At 37.8% G+C, this 18160-nt stretch overlaps 1 protein-coding gene across 3 annotated transcripts in view; it reads left to right on the top strand.

Annotated features, from left to right (window-relative positions):
- Positions 1-18160, top strand: part of mtss1 (MTSS I-BAR domain containing 1) — an 80328-nt gene that overhangs the window by 47005 nt on the left and 15163 nt on the right. For all 3 annotated transcript variants that reach the window (XM_073870457.1, XM_073870458.1, XM_073870456.1), the window contains exons 4-10: positions 715-799; positions 930-1021; positions 3357-3431; positions 13987-14150; positions 15054-15155; positions 15236-15337; positions 16099-16190. In XM_073870457.1, the coding sequence (XP_073726558.1) occupies positions 715-799; positions 930-1021; positions 3357-3431; positions 13987-14150; positions 15054-15155; positions 15236-15337; positions 16099-16190 (712 nt within the window). The remainder of the gene's footprint in view (positions 1-714; positions 800-929; positions 1022-3356; positions 3432-13986; positions 14151-15053; positions 15156-15235; positions 15338-16098; positions 16191-18160) is intronic.

The raw sequence follows: 18160 nt of genomic DNA, 5'->3' as shown, positions 1-18160 counted from the left end.
TGTGTGCTGAGTTAGCGGAGGCTCGCGCTGTGGAGCCAGATGAAAGTATACAAGGCTTCAGGTAACATACGGGCACGAAGCGACATTGCGCATGCGTCGAACTGTAAGACACACACACGCTCTGAACCGAGACAAGCCAACCAAACGGTTCGGATGTTTTATCATGGTTTTGGTAGTAGGCCTGTCTCCTTTTCCAAAGCGTTTTTCAAACATCGTGGACTCCGCCTTTAATAACCTATTGGCTTTGGCAGCAAAATGTCTTACTTTTCTGCTGATAATGATCCCCTACTGTCATACAGAGACCACGTCCATCTACTTTATATGGAGTTTAATAGATTAATTTCGGATTTATTTTTACCTCAATGAAAATCCTGTTTCACCCAAACTTAACATTAGACAAATAAAATGGGTTGCAAAATTAATTTGACATTGAAAATTGCGGTGCTTCGATTGAATCTGACATTCTTTTGAAAGTTAAGGGTCATGTTGCAAGCTGTCTGTGTTACAAAATAAACCTATTTAGCCTCTTATTAAAGAAAGCAAGAGGGGAATTGAAAGAATCAAGTCTTTTAAAGATAAAAAGTCTTTCAGAAATGCTGTTATGCAACTGTTGTTTTTCATCTTTGCTTTTCTCTGGTTCTGAGTGCAGAATGAAAAATCTGGAGATGACATTAAGAAAAATGAAGATCCATTTTTATCCCATTTTTCCTTTAGGAGCGACAAAGGAAATTGGATCTGCTTTGACCAGGATGTGTATGAGACACAGAAGCATCGAGAACAAGCTCAAATTGTTCACCACGTAAGACTCTTAATGTTTTTTTATTCATAAGATGATTTGTTTTATTGGTAATGAAGGTTAATATGTATTATGCAACACATATACATTATATATATAGGACAAGTTTAATCGGTGTGTGGTTGTGTTGCAGAGCCCTGATGGATAGCTTAATAACTCCTTTGGAACTGAAGATTGAGGAGTGGAAGAAGGTTGCCAGTCAGTTGGATAAAGATCATGCCAAAGGTATTAGCCACTTTTCCCTTATGTGATTCGTCAGGTTTAGCATTTTTGTGGGAGGGATTAGTATCATTTTGATCCTTCATTTTGGAGGTGTTTCAGATTAACTAGGGAAATACTAAAGGTAGGTTTGTTGTACTTGTTAAAGAAGGTATTGCAACATCTATGTTTCTCTCTCATTCTTTAAGACCACTATCAGATAAACCCTCCTGTTAGCTGTGTTTGTTAAATGCTGTTAATTATTAAATGGCTTTTACTCTGCGGGAGTCACTCAGACAGTTTTTATTACAGCATATAATGGACTATTAATTCATAAGAACAAACCATTAAAGGTTGATCTTTCGTTTAATGCCTGCATCCTAGACTTGGCTTGCATCTCGCCAGTTAATGTTTCCGTACACTCGCAATATCTCCAGTTTATCTGTCTGAGGTCCCGATAGTGTCCTATCATTGTACACCAGTTTGAATAACTTTATAGTGGTGTTTGCTATGGCAAGTTTCTGTTACTATTGTTCATATTAATGATTAAAGATTTGAACAAACCCTTTTATTGAATGAGAAATTCAAGTCATATTTAGCAATGAGAACACTAGCAACCACATAGCAATAGACTAAAACCACTCAGAACACTTAGCAGCCACATAGCAACAGACTAAAATTCACTCAGAACAGTTAGCAACAACATAGAAACAGACTAAAAACACTCAGAAGACCTTATTGACCACATAGCAACAGACTAAAAAAACACTTAGCTACCACATAGTAATAGATGAAAACACACAAATAACACCTTTGTCACCAAATAACAACATACTAAAACACTCAGAACACTTAGTTACCACATATCAATATACTAAAAACACTCAGAACACTTAGCAACCACATAGCAAAAGGCTAAAATACCCAGAACACTTGGCAACCACATAGCAACAGACTAAAAACACTCAGAACACTTAGCAACCACATAGCAACAGACTAAAAACACCCGGAACACTTAGCAAACGCATAGCAACAGATTAAAAACACCAGGAACACTTGGCAACCACATAGCAACAGACTAGAAACACTTAGCAACCACTTAGCAACAGACTAAAACACTCGACTCTTAGCAACCACATAACAACAGACTAAAATAATTAGCAACCACATAGCAACAGACAAAAACACTCAGAACACTTAGCAACCACATAGCAACAGACTAAAACACTCAGAAGACCTTAGCAACAACATGGCAATAAACAAAAAACACTCAGAACACTTAGCGACCACATAGCAACAGACTAAAAACACTCGGAACACTTACCAACAGCATAGCAACAGATTAAAAACACCCGGAACACTTAGCAACCACATAGCAACAGACTAGAAACACTTAGCAACAGACTTTAACACTCAGGAAAAATTAGCAACCACATAGCCACAGACTAGAAACACTTAGCAACCACATAGCCACAGACTAGAAACACTTAGCAACCACATAGCAACAGACCAAAACACTTGAACACTTAGCAACCACATAACAACAGACTAAAACAATTAGCAACCACATAGCAACAGCCTAAAACACTCAGAACACTTAGCAACCACATAGCAACAGACTAGAAACTCTTAGCCACAACATGGCAATAAACTAAAAACACTCAGAACACTTAGCGACCACATAGCAACAGACTAAACACTCAGAACACTTAGCAACCACATAGCAACAGACTAAAAACACTCGGAACACGTAGCAACCACATAGCAACAGACTAGAAACACTTAGCAACCACATAGCAACAGACTAAAAACAATTAGCAACCACATAGCAACAGACTAGAAACACTTAGCAACCACATAGCAACAGACTAAAACACTCAGAACACTTAGCAACCGCATAACAACAGACTAAAAACAATTAGCAACCACATAGCCACAGACTAGAAACACTTAGCAACCACATAGCAACAGTCTAAAAACACTCAGAACACTTGGCAACCACATAGCAACAGACTAAAAACACTCAGAAGAACTTAGCAACCACATAGCAAGAGGCTAAAAACACTCAGAACACTTGGCAACCACATAGTAAGAGACTAAAAACACATGGCAAACACATAGCAACAGTCTAAGAACACTCAGAAGGCCTTAGCGACCACATAGCAACAGACATAAACACATGTATAACACGTTAGCAACAGACTAAAATCACTCTGAAGACCCTAGAATCCACAACGCAACAGAATCCACAATCATATTTCTTAATACAGGCATCCTTCTTAAAACAGACCTTGAGTGCCTTTCATGTTGTATCATTTGCTTTCACTGAAATGACTAAAGTTTGTTTTGATTCTCTTTTTAGAATATAAAAAAGCACGCTCGGAGATCAAGAAGAAATCATCCGACACAATTAAACTACAGAAGAAGGTTAGAAAAGGTAAGAACCGTCTAATCATTGATTGTAATTCATTGAAGATGATGGAAGTGAAACACCTTCAGTAAACAGTGCCATATTTATGTTATGCGAGTTGCTAAAAGATGGCAGGTCTTTTAACGCACACACATGCATCATATTACTCCGTCAGGTCTCTCATTGTGTAAACACAATAGGACAGGCCTATGGCTTCTGTTGGCAACACACCCTATTTGGTCATAGTACCACGCCTTCTGTTGTCGTGGCAACATCCTTGCCAATCTTGTCCCCGAACGAAATGTGTTTGTTTGAAATAGTTTTTCAGCTCTGTTAAACAAATAATATACTCTTAACACATAGCGTAGGAAACTCATTGCAATATGATAAGAAAATTGATATTCAGTAACAGAGACTAACTAAACTGTTTTTGGGTTCATTTAGCAAAAGTGGTCAAGAATATATCATGTTTGAACCCCAAAATAAAAGAAAGGCATCATAAATTATATTTTGCGAGATTACTTTTTAGGTCTATAAAATTTCTACTGATGTCAAACAATTGTTAGTAGGGATGCATAACGATTAATCGTGATTGATCTATAGCAGAATAAAAGTTTTTATATTTTTGTGAACTGTGTATAATAATTATGTATATATAAATATGCACACATGCATGTATACTTTTAAGAAAATATATATATTTGTATATTAAGTTTATATTTATATATACTATAAATTATACAAAAATATACAAATGTATTTACACATGTAAACATTTCTTAAATATATACATGCATGGGTGTGCATTTATCTATACAAAGTTATTATACACAGTACAGTACACACACATATATAATGTAAACAAAAACTTTTATTCTGCTATACAGGGTTCTTGAAATCCTTGAAAGTTTGTGAATCTGGGGGGAAAAGTTTTAGAAAATATACATACATAGATACAGGTCATTGAAAGTGCTTGAATGTATTTTATGCAAGTTTTCTGGAAATAATTCTCTGTGTAGTGTAGGATAATATCATAAAAATTCTAGACTTTTTAAGCACACGTGCTAAACTGTTTTAAACCGTTTTAAATGTTTATATCTTCTGTATGCGAATGCTTTTTTGCATAGTTGTGTTTGACACATGAAAACGTGTTGGGTTAAGTATGTAACTGTTGTTCCCTAAAAAGGGAACGAGACACTGCGTCTCCCTTGCCATACTTCATGCGTCCCTGTAACGCCGTCTTTGGCAATATTTCAGATAGCGATATACTTCCTGGCTCCCACATCACCGTCTTTGTCATTAAGCCTCACCATTGGTTGAATTTGATATACCCATTCAGACGCACTTACCCCTGGAGGCGTCACCACAGTGACGCAGTGCGAGTTCCCTGGAAAGGGAACTGTAACAATGTTGCCCAAAAAGGTAACATGATGTAACCTTGCTCTCACTTGAAATGTGTCCCCACATTTAGTCTTTTCATTTAAGGGTATTGGACCTTGAAAGTCCTTGAAATGTCCTTGAATTTGAAGTTAACTAAGGTGTGGGAACCCTGGCTAGGTATCAGGTACATCATGGAGAATTTGATATTTAATTGTCCTAAAAATAATGTCTTTGTGCAAAACAAAAAAATTAATAGGCTTCATCCTTCATTTCTTTATGCAAATTATAATTTGTTAATTTATTGTTTTGATTTTGGATAAAATGAGACATAAACTTTACTGTACAGTTAACAAAGCTTACAAGTTGAATATCATTTACATAATTTTAAGGGTTAAAAACAAGGTTCAGATGGAGTTGAAGTCACAGGTGTGTTGTGCCGTAAGGGGGATAAAAAAAACTGAATAGAGACTGCAAAGAAGCTCTCAATGTACAGCCTGCAGATATATTCAGTCATTATAGTGGGTGTTGACTGCTTTAGTCTGTATGTGTGTTTGTGAGCAGCAGTTAGAGACTTCAACAGTCCTCCAGCGTCTGTTTGAAGGGTCAGTGCTCTCTTTAGTGTATTCTGTATCCACGCTTACTCAACACTACCGGAGGACACGTTTTAATGCCTTTTGAAACACCAGTTTCCTGTATGTTCAGTCATAAATAGATCAAAGAATAAAACGGTGGTGGTAAGTTTTATTATGTCGAAAATGTTCTGAACAACAAAGTCTGTTTGCTGTTAGATTTTTATCATCGGAAATTAAGATGACTAATGGATGAGTTCATGTATGCGTGTGCTAATGACTAGTCATAGCTCGCAAAGACACGCCAAACTCCTTCACTATCAGAGAGGAAGTAGATCCTGCATCCTTCCTGGCACAGCCATCTTTCCCAACACCCTTCCTCGTGTGCGCATGTATATATGTCCTTTTAGGATTATGCTTATATACTATTCATAAACCATCCAAAATCATCACACTTTGAATACCTTCCCTTTATAGAGAACTTCAGTTTGACAAGTTAGCATAAAGAAACCATCGTGTTTCTTAAAGGGTCTGATTCATCAGCAAAGACTGAATGAAGTGTTTCATGATTCAGTGATTCAGAAGTGACTATAAACCAATCTCAATGCTTGATTTAGCACCATAACATACACAGATGGTAAGAGAATGACTGTGAATATGTCTTGTAGAATCGTGATGCCTCTCAAAGTGCACATTTATCTTTATATCCCTCATTTGTGCTACTCGGAGGTCTGCAGGGGTAGACTAAGCTAAAGTGAATTATTAAAAACCATGCACATTAGTATTCCAGTAGTGTTTCTGGTCTGTTTAAGTTGATATGAAGACACAATCGCTAGATTTCCTGGTCTCTGGCTTTCGAAGCCCCCTCGCTTGCATTTCTTCCTTTTCTTTACGTATCGGGTTTTTGTCTCATTGTGCATACTTCTATGGAGGACCAAGTCTGCAAAAATTATAAATAAATAAATACAAAAATAAATGTACCAAATATATAAAACAAACAAACATGAATAAATAAATACAAAATCTAATATGCAGAGAAATATAAAAACAACTATAATTTTTTATTGCTACTTACATTTTTTAATTATTTTTTCCCCACATTTATTTATGTATTTATTTATTTTCACATTTATTTATTTTCCACAAATGTGCAAAAATTATAAATAAATAAATACAAGAATAAATGTATTTAAAACAAACAAACATGAATAAATAAATACAAAATCAAATATGCAGAGAAATATAAAAACAAACATACATTTTTTTATTGCTACTTAATTTTTTTCACACATTTATTTATTTATGTATTGATGTGGATTTATTTATTTTCACATTTATTTATTTTCCACATTTATTTATTTATTTCTATGTTTCTGTCTCTTGATATGTTAATGAGAAGGGGAGTATTTTTCTTTAGGTATAGCAATGGAGCACAGAGTGAAAAAATATATAAATGTTTTTTTTTTGCTAGATTGGTCCTCCATATACTTCTTCTGTACACTAAAATCTGATTTTAATTTTTATGGGTAATCTTAAAAAATAGACATAGATACTTCAGAGTATGTAGTAAGACAGTAGGGTTGCCGCGGTGACAGAATTTTCCCACCGGTTAATCAGCGCGCACAAAACTGGTTATCCCGGTATCACCGGGTGGGAGGGGCTTATAAATGCGCATGCAAACGTGCACATTTTACTTTCGCTTTTGAATTACGCAGCTGTTTAAATGCAAGTAATTCTCACAGAACCCGCCAGTCCCAAGCAGAGCAACCGGCTACTTCTCCATAAAGCGCTGCTTGAATGATGGGTTTATTATTTTTCTTGATGATAAACACAACAACAAAACGATCTCGCTTATACTAACCATCATATATGTATATTATAACAAAAACGAGTAAGCACGCGGCTTCTGCCATCTTCTGGTCAGTCAGCTTGCCTCGCACTCTAACAGAAATAAATGAAATCTGACACCTGCTGCTCTGTGATGTGACGCGCGTTCAGCTCCACTAACGAAACTAAATGATTTAATTACATGAAAATATCAAAACAACGGTGAAAGACGGTGTCGCGGTGGGCAAGTGATCTAACCGGTGTGAGGCTGAAGCACCGGTTATCACCGTTTCACCGACTATCGCGGCAAGCCTATAAGACAGTACACCATGATAAACTCTATACAGTACCAAAGCTATCATTGGGATGATACCCTTTATAAAGGTCCCAATATGTACCATTTAGGGACAAATATGTATATATTTGGTACCAATACTTACCTTTTGAGGTACTAATATGCAATCCTAAGTACAAATGTGTACTTTTTGCAAAAAGAGTACCACCCCAGTGACAGCTTTTGTAGGGACTACCATGCCATAAGAGTTTTATTATTCCAGACATCATCAAAAGTACCTTGATGCCGCAGACTATTTGGTTGTATACTGTTTGCATTCAGGTGTAGTAATCTGAAAGCATTCCAGTGCCTAAACTGGTTGGAAAGGTTAACTACGATCATTTCTTAATATTACATTTTAACGTGGGCTCCCAGAAAACCTGCACGTCCACCATCATGATGTGTTAATGGAGAGAAGATGTTTGTCAGTGACATCATAGCTTCCAAACACATGGGGTTTGTGGACCTGAGGGCATGCGTCACTGGCACACACCTCCTTCTGAAAAGCCTCTGGTTATTTTCCCTTCATCTCCTGTTTCCATTTTAAATGAGGGGTTTTGTTTTACATTTATCTACTGTGTAGTTCACACCAGGACTGTTAGGACAAGTGTTAAGACACTTCATTTGATGTCTATAGTACTTTTCGGACGGGATTAGTTTTACGTAGGGAGGTGGGGAAGTTTTATCAGAGCTTCTCAGTGATTTTAGTCCTGTCCGAATGCTCCATGTCAGTAATCATTACGGACAATGTCAGTAAAGATTACGGCGATTTTACCTTCTGTAAAAAGGTCAGGAGAAATTACCTCAGGTAATACTAATCCAGTGCGAATAGACCTGCTGTAAATATACACGTAAATGTTTTACTGAGTTTTCTAATCCCGTCCGAATTGACCATAAATATTACAGATGTCCTGTGGTAAAATTACATTACGCCATCTACCCCTGTAAAACTAATCCCGTCCGAATAGGGCTTATGTCAGGGGGTTTTAATACTTCATAATAGCTGGGACCCCCACAATGTAGCTTCAGCGAGAGACCCCTTTCCTAAAATGTATATCCATATTTTGTATAAAGGAACCTTTAAGCTGCGTTAGATAAATAGTAATTGTGATATTATAAAGACAGAATAATTGGCTACACAGTAGACTTTTACTATTTTTGCATAGTTGTTGTTGGACGCTTGAACATTGTGAGTTTACTCTCTTTAATCGCGCGTGAAAGCCGCACGTGCAATTCGAGTCATTTTGAAACGTTCATGTGGAAATAAGCGTCATGGGAGGGGCTTCTGCGACTCCGCTCGCTCCTTGTAATCATGTGACTACTAGAGCAAGCTCCTGATTGGTTAACGCGGCCTGAATATCCAACTCGCGTGTTCCCTGCGTCAACCCTCAATTTGTGCAGAACGCACCATTCGCATCGCACCATCTGCTCCGCACTATCCCCACCATTCGCACCTTGCCATTTGTGCGTACCATGCCGCAGGATGCCTGTTCGCATCTTTGCATTGACTTAACATGAAAAATCACTCGTGTTTGCCGCCTTTTCCGCGTCTGATGTAAATGCCACATTAGAGTCCGTTTGTTAAGTTTAAGTTCATTATTTCAAATGTAAACGTGTTGTATGCGCGCTCATAATGGAAGCGATGCGCTCGCGACTCATTCGTTTTTTCCAGGCGAGTCCGCATTGAGTTAAAAACATCTCAACTTTTCAGAATGTGCAAGCGCACGGCAGGTCATGTGACAAAAACCTACGAATCTTTTCACACGTTTTTAGGCGCGACGTGTGAACGGCCCCTTATGCTGCATAGCGTACACACCAAACGCGAAGCAACGCATTTTTTGCTCTAGATTACTCACTGGGTTTAACGCTCAAGTTCAATATTTTCAACTTGTGCGAAGACTTGGTGCGTTTTCGAAGCAATCATGCCACCCAATTCATGTCATTTAAATGCAATTCCCCACGCAAGTTTGCATCTCTGCATTGACTTTGCATGTAAACTAGTTGTGCAAATCGTTGAATTTGCGTTTAGTGCGTACGCTCCGTTAGAACCTTCCGGAGGGACCCCTGGACCCCAGTTAGAAAACCCCTGGTCAATGTGATTTGCTACCTGTTTCGCTTATACAAGATTAGTAAACCTGAACACAAATGCTCAAAGCTTTCACTCACATGTCTGATCGTGGACCCTCTTACATGTTTTCTTGTAAATTAGCATTTTTATCAGACTCTTATTGAATTCTGCCAACACACCGGTATTTCTGAAAGGCCTGAGGCCGGAATTAAGTGGATTTGAAAGTATTTGATGAATGTATAATACGTGCTTAGAGCATTCGGTTAATATCATTAATTTTTTGATGGAGTTGCGTTTAGAGGCGTTTATATCTCAGCTTCTCATGTTTCGATGATTTCTTTCACATTTCTTTCTGTTGACGTATACTCTGTGACGTACTTCAAATAGAGTTGTATGTTTATCACATAGACAAGCCGTGGGATTTATCAACAGACCTTCTGACCTTTGCTCTTTACACTTTGACTGACCCCATCCCTAAGCTGCTCAGACCTTACCAGGTACATTTCGTGACTTTAGTTCATAAAGGGGTTTTGGTCTTACCCTCACAAACACCCTCCAGCACAAGGTCATTGCACTTAAGGACCAAAGTTCAAATTTTTCCCGGAAGGTCGATGAATTTAATTGAGTTTCGCAACAATAACGAGAAACCCCGAGTTGCACAAGTCCAAAAAACACATACGCAACACTTAAACTGATTTTCAGAGGTTGTTAAGGTTTAATGCACTGATGTTAGCTTTTTAATCATGGCACTAGGAAGAGGTGCATGCGGGACACCTGAAGTTATTCTGTTTGTAATGTGGACCTTTAGGGCAGTTGTGTGTATATCTGCGCAGTGTTTCTTCCAATAGCCTCCTGGACACAGCTGTCAGGATGGTCTCGTGTTGGTGGAATGTTGAAAATGTGGCCATGTGTATTTTTACTGTGCATGAGGACGGCTCGCAGATGCTTACAGCTACATGCAAGGTCTCTGCACGCACATGCAGACGCTCGAGAAAAAATGCGAGATCTTTTTTTGATTTTAACCTCACGTTTCTCTAATTGCACATAATCGGAGCTCTTTAAGCTCTCATTAAAACTATCTAATGAGAATATGTCTCATCATGTCACATTCGGTGCAATCACTCCCAGTATCCTGGCATATAATTTTTTTTATATATTTAAGGAAGAAAAGACATGAGATGAAAATCAGTCTAGGCGATATCTATTCATGATTCAGCTTTTCTTGATGTATGCATGTGAAATCATCCACTTTTATTTCACTATTAACCGAATAGTTCACCCAAAAATGGTGTCATCGTTTACTCACTCTCATGTTGTAACAAACCTGAATAAATAATTTTTTTTGTTCTGATGAACACAAAGGAAGATATTTTGAGGAATGTTTGTAACCAAACCGATCAGATGCCTCATTCACTCCTATAGTAAGTAAAAAGAATACTATGGAAGTCAATGGGGCTTCTGATCGTTAAACTCCATGCATCAGTAGATTAAAGCAAATTTTCTTGAATGTTTATTTAATTTCATTAGTTTTGTAAGTTTTATTAGCAATCCTGTAGCCTATTCTGTAATATATTTGGTCATGTTGCTCAATTTTTAGATCATTGCATTAGCGGTGCAAAGGTCAGGGGTTTGATTCGCACACTACTGATGCTTTTCCATTGCATAGTACCCCACGGTTTGGTTTGGTTTGGTTCAGGTCGGGTCAGCTCACCTCACTTTGACTTGGTTAGCTTTTCCATCGAGTTTAGTAACACTTCGAAGTGGGAGGGATTATAGGCATATCGTTATATTTGCACTGCCTAACGCTGTGACATCATATAAGTGAGCGCGTCGTTGTTCATTCCCATGCGTTCATTTATTTCTCAGTCCGCCACTAAATTAAAATAGTATGTTTTAGGGATGTAACGGTATCAAAAAATCACGGTACGGTAGTATTTCGGTATGATGCCCACGGTACGGTAATTATTGAAACATTTGCAGTAAGAAAAAAAAAACAAATTAAGACTTGGAAAAACTCCCATAAGTGTTTATTAAACAAGACTGAACATTACAATGTACAAAGTGTAGTTAAGTGTTTACAATTTTCATAAAAAGGACAAAAAAATTAAGTTTCATTTTAGTTTGTCGACTTTAAACAACTCCCAATCAGTCAGGTTTTAAGAATTGAGTGACTCCCTCAATTGACCTAGTTTTTATTATTATTAATATTAATGCTAATGCTTGGTACTCCTATGAAAGCAACGGTTGTGATTGTAGAATCAAGAAAAGATGATGGGTTTTAAGATGGGTCAATTCCTGAAAACAAAAGCAACCCAGTAAAAAATGAAAATTGCTTACTTATTGTAGCTGGACTTAGACCTGAGGTCAGCTCACTTAATACAGGGGCGCGTTTCCCAATCGGAAGTCTGCAGCCTCTATGGGTCGCATTTGTAGGCTGCATACGTAATGAAGACCGTCTTATTTCAAAATATTAACATTTTTAAAGTTGACTATTATTCTTATTAAATCGTATATTATTGTAACACGCTTATGACTTGCGAATGTAATACTCAGTAAACTTAAATACACCAGGCGTTTAATGACGGATGCAGCCTGCATATGCAACCTAAGGAGGCTGCAACCTTCTAATTGAGAAACGGCATACACACTCTGCTCATTCACGGATTTACTCACTCGTTTTTTGAATGTCCATCACATTTTGTCCTTCCTCGTTTCTTGTCACAGCGAACGCGAACTTTTTCGACACATCAGATTTAAAATCCGTGTTTCTTTTGCTTCCGCCATTGCCGCTCCACTTGTAGAGAGGCGTCAGAGTAGCACGCATGGGATTATGGGAATTGTAGTTCCCGCGTCCCTCCACTCGCTTTACTTGACCGGAAAAAAACTACACGTGTTGCCCGGAAGACCTAACGTTTTACCGATCATGTGACCACGGTGGTACCGGGAAAATCTTCTACCGCAATACCACGAAATTTATAATACCGTTACATCCCTAGTATGTTTACAAATAAATCTTTGCACCTCACATTTATCACTCTGTCTCACATGAAGGGGATCGCGCACCGGCCGCGCAGCTCAGCATCGCGCCGCGTCGCGTCGCGCCTAGGACAACTCGGAGGTATTGTAAACCGGAAGTGGACGTTAAATAGCGCGAGCTTCGTCAGATAGCGTCTACTTCAAAATGTAAAATATACGTTAGCAATGTTAATCGTTAATGATTTGGGACAAATATGATGTTATTTATTGTTAAACTATGTGAGTGGCGCTCTGTGGCGCGACAGGGAACAACTTCCTGAGTCACAGCTGGGCGGCGTGGACAGGCGCCACCTGGCGGTGCCGGTGTGCGTATACTCTTAGAAAACAATGTGTTCGATATTTTTAGAACGGCGCGGCGCTGAGCTGCGCGGTCGGTGTGCAACCCCCTTGACTGTCTCACATGACAGTTTCTGTACAAATACCCGCGGCGTCAGTCGACGCGCTCTGCTGTGCCTCATTTAAGTTGCATTTAAGCATACGCGGACGTGCGCGTCGCGGATGTGCCGCCCGCCACAAACTGCAAGTTTGGAAAAAAACTGATATAGTGTTCCTGATTTTCAACCTGTGGATATTTTCATCGCTAAAAGGGAGTTTGGGAACTTACAGCAAAGCACAGATGACAACAGGTTTACTCGAGACAGTGCAAGCTAGCATGAAGGTAAAGCTAATATCAGGTACTACGTACTGCACCCAGTGGAAAAGCCCCAAAAAGTAAGCTGATCCAAACCAAACCGTGGGGTACTATGCAATGGAAAAGGGCCATTACTGACGAAAAGCATTGCTTGAATGCGCACCGTAAGTCACTTTGGAAAAGCATCTCTTAAATGCATAAATATAATGTAACATTATCCCCAGAATGTATGATTTTGAGATCAACACTTGCCATTTTAAAATGCATAACATTGCATCTTTGCTATGTAGTAACACTGCTTAGTAGCTACTATAGGATCCAAGGGTCTTCTTGGTGTCAGCTATGCTTTAAATGAAATGCATGAACACATGCACGTCATAAAGGCCACCTGTGCTTGCTCACTGTTACTATATAATGTCTAAGCAGATACCATGCAGAAGAAAACCACGGATGTTCGGTTGTCATGCCTGAATGTGATTGGTCAATGCAACGTGCTCAGAGAGACTCTCGAACTGAGTACTAATGTTGGTGACTGATGATTTTGCAGTAGTCATTTGCATGGGTTTATAACATTTGTAAGCACAGGCTGTACTGCCATCTAGTGTTTGTAAAAGAAAGTCTTAGCAGCTCTTATTTTGTTTTTATTTAGAACTACAATGAACTGATATGTACATACATTTTATTTATTCCATGTTCATTTTAGTTGTCTGTAAAATGCTGCTTTTGTGTTTGTGTAGGTAAAGACGAGGTGAGGATGCAGTTGGACTCGGCTCTCCAAGATGTCAACACGCGCTATGCTGTGCTGGAGGAGGTGGAGAAGAGAGCCGTGTGTCGAGCGCTTGTCGAGGAAAGAGGACGATTCTGCTCCTTTGTCACAATGCTCAAACCCGTCCTGGATGAGCGTCTGAACAGATAATATAACCTTGTGATTAGGGCTGGGTATCGATTCAGATGTTCCAGATCGATTCGATTCACAAGCTATCAAATCGATTCGATTTCGATTCTCGATTAAATTTTTGATTCTGGTTCTCGGGTAGGTTTTTATACTCGATTCTCGATTCAACTCAATGAATATCGATTTAATACAAATACCTGGGATGCACGATATATTGTCCGACATATCGTTATCGGCCGATAACTGCTTATTTTTAATATTATCGATTATCGGTCTGATAGCAAAATTAGCCGATAAATGAAAGCTGATAAATGAAGGATTATTTTGGTTTGTTGAACCACTTCACTTGCTCATTGCTGGCCATGTGGAGTTTTGATTGGTGCTTTCTGTGACATAGCACGAAGATGACATGTGTTGCGGGCTTAAGAAGAGTCTAGCGCAAAGACAAGATGCCCGCGGTCTGGGAGTTTTTCATTGTGAAATTAATATGAATATTTATCGGCCTATATATATATATATATATATATATGCTCTTTGAGAATCGATTTTTAATCGACCACATTTTAAAAAACGATTAATCGAAAAATCTATTTTTTTTGCCCAGCCCTACTTGTGATACTTAGGCCTATATCTGTTTATGTTGCTCAATTTGTAGATCATTGCATTAGCAGTGCAAAGGTCAAGGGTTCAAAAAATGCATTCCAAGGCACCTTAGGCCCACCCATTTATTATTGGATCACCTTAGGTGGATGTAAATTGGGTCTAATGTACTCAAATGGTTTATTGTTTGAGCGCAATTCGTTTCATATTCCATTCGCTAAATTATGTAAACGTCTTGGTAATGGTGGTTTTGTTGGTAATGTGTATATACAATATTGCCTACTAACATATTGATCATGGCAGGATGAGGAGATAGGCATGCTGGGTGAGGTGACTCACTTACAGACGATTCTGGAAGATCTTGGCAACCTGACGGCCAATCCCAACACACTGCCACCTGCTAGTGAACAGGTACCTTTGTAGTTGTTAGCGACTGAGTTATGCATATTCTCGCTCTTTCTGACACTCTGACTTGCTCTCTTTTTTTTAAGGTTATTCATGATCTTAAAAGCTCTGACTACAGCTACACGTATCAGACTCCACCTGGGTCTCCTACCAGCACATTATCACGCAAGAGCAGCATCAGCAGTAAGCTTAGTAAAAGACTTGGGTTTTTAGCCATATACCTAAAGGGCTTTTCAAAGCGAATGACAAAAGATGAAAAAGCGTCTTTAGATATTTCAGGCCTGTGAGATAGGTGGCGCTGTTGGGCAATGAGCTTCATCCTACTTTCACCATAGAAAACCAAACAAAACTCTGTGGAAGAAAACAATGTTCTGTCGTTGTTTTTGTAGCGCGTTAACGCGTCAAATATTTGTGGCCTTATAGGCACACTCCACTTTTTTTGGAAAATGCTAATTTTCCAGCTCTCATAAAGTTAAACATTTAATTTTTATCATTTTAGAATCCATTCAGCCGATCTCCGGCTCCAGCTGTACCACTTTTAGCATAGCTTAGCATAATCCATTGAATCTGATTAGACCATTAGCATCGCGCTAAAAAAATAACCAAAGAGTTTTGATATTTTTCCTATTTAAAACTTGACTCTTCTGTAGTTACATTATGTACTAAGACCGACAGAAAATTTGAAGTTGCGCTTTTCTAGGCAGATATGCTAGGAACTATACTCTTATTCTGGCGTAATAATCAAGAACTTTGTGCTGTAACATGCCTGCAGCAGTTGGAATGATATTACGCAGTGCCTGAAAATAGTCCCCTGCCATTGAAAGTTACTAAGGGGACTACTTTCGGGGTTCAAATGTCTATAGCTAAGTAAGGCTTACTGTGTGATTAAGAGTTGCATTTATGTTTATGATGTATTTGATGAGGACTTGATCTTTCTCACTTTAGTAACTACGCCTCTGTACGTCATGTGCCGTCTCTGGACTCGATCTCAAGCGCGGTAGATGGACTTCACCTGCGACCAACAGATATAACTCAGGATCATACACACCACATGATTTTTTTCATCTTTACTTAATTGATCCAATCTTGTATCTAAGCTTACAAAACTCAAGAACTCACACACAACATCATTTAGCCCAGAGTTGCGTCATCTCGGCCAACCTGTAGTCCCCCCCAAATCCACAACCCAATCAAAATCAAGACCCTTTGACCCTAAGGCCAAAGAATGGGGCGTTTATTATACGTACAGGGCACGTGATGTCATTTTTGGCATCAAAAGAGTGAGTGCGTAGTGTCACTCTGGTTCAAATTTATATTGTACTGCTTATTTTGTATGTGTAAGTCGTGCATGCGTGTACAGGAAAATGTTATGTGTAGGTCAGGAGATGCATTGCATTTTGTTAAATAAACTATACTTTTGTGCGTTCGTACGTGCGCGAACAAACGTTCACAAACACATAAAAAAGACTATACTCCGGGCTTAAGGCAGGGGATTTCAAACTTTTTTTTGTCAGCTGAACTTCCTTTAACTAAATTATTTACTTGAAGTACCCCCTTAGATTTTAAATAAATATTTAATAATTTAATAGCACATTTATTTATAAATAAACATTTCTTTTTCATCCGTATTAAAACTTTTATCAGAAGTATTTTACAGAGATATTGTTATTATTACAGTTTTAGGACCTTCATCTGATAATTTCTGACACTGCCTGATCAAAATGTCTTTATTATTTTGCGTATCAAGAAGATGCACTTCAAAATGATACCAAATCTTTTGATGATGCGTATAATACATAAATATACAATATAGTTAGTACAGTACAGTATAGTTAAGAACAAAAAACTATTAAAATACTTATTTAAACTCTAAAATATTAAACGTCATTATGTAACTTAAAAGTAAATGAGCACTACGGGTTGTATATAGGGGTGGGCGAGATGACCAAAATTTTCTATAACGATTTTATATCATGATATCGATATGTATCACGATAGAGGTTTTTTTATCTTTTGATAAGGTTTTTATGTTTTTAAAATATTTAATAAAAATATTTTTATAAAAAACATAAAAAAGAAGATAAAAACAAACAAAACTCAAGCTTTTTGAAGATAAACAGTCAGTGATGTAAGAATGATAATAAATAAAATAATAAAGGCTGGGAAAAGATTAATCGTGATTAATCGCATACAAAATAAAAGTGATTTTTTTGCATAATATATTTGTGTGTACTGTGTGTAATTATTGTGTATATTTAACCACACACAAATACATATACATATATTCATATTCATATATACACACACATGTAAATGTTTCTTAAATACATACATGAATGTGTGTGTATTTATATATACATAATAATAACACACAGCACACACTCATATATCATGCTAAAAATCACTTTTTTTGTATGCGATTAATCTATTCCCAGCCCTTAAAATAATTCGTTTTAAATTTAAATTTTAAATAATTTTCTCTCAATGCTGTTTGATTAACATGAGTGACAGACAGGAGCAAATTTAGGTAACTTCCCCTTTAAGACTAAAGTCTGGATCTAATATACTGTTAAACATGCGTTTTCTCTCTTAGCTGTTTACTTTCTCTTAAGCCCTAAATGGTTATGTTTATGAGGATACTTGCAAAGACGGGAATTTTGACGCATATATTTAAGACCAATAAAGCGGCAAAATTCTTACGAGCTTAATGGGCAGCGGATGTGCGACTTGCGCGCTCCTCTCACACAGAAACAGCGCGTGCTTATAGCGTTGTTGTTTGTGTTTCAATGGCTTAAAATCACTTGTTTTAAAACTGCGTGCTGAAATACGTGTACAAACGTTAAGTTTTCGTGACCACATGCACAGCAACGTGACATGGGGGCGTAACCTCGATAAAGACAAATTTCTGGTTTTTCATATCTACCGGTTTATCACCCACCCCTAATTGTATATGCATATAACTATGTATGTGACAAATTAAAAATGATCATTTGATATGATTGTGCTTAATA

Source organism: Misgurnus anguillicaudatus, chromosome 8 (genome assembly GCF_027580225.2).
Source record: "Misgurnus anguillicaudatus chromosome 8, ASM2758022v2, whole genome shotgun sequence".
NCBI classification, from domain to species: Eukaryota; Metazoa; Chordata; class Actinopteri; order Cypriniformes; family Cobitidae; genus Misgurnus; species Misgurnus anguillicaudatus.
Note: the sequence above shows the minus strand (reverse complement) of the source record. Positions and strands in the feature narration are given on the sequence as shown.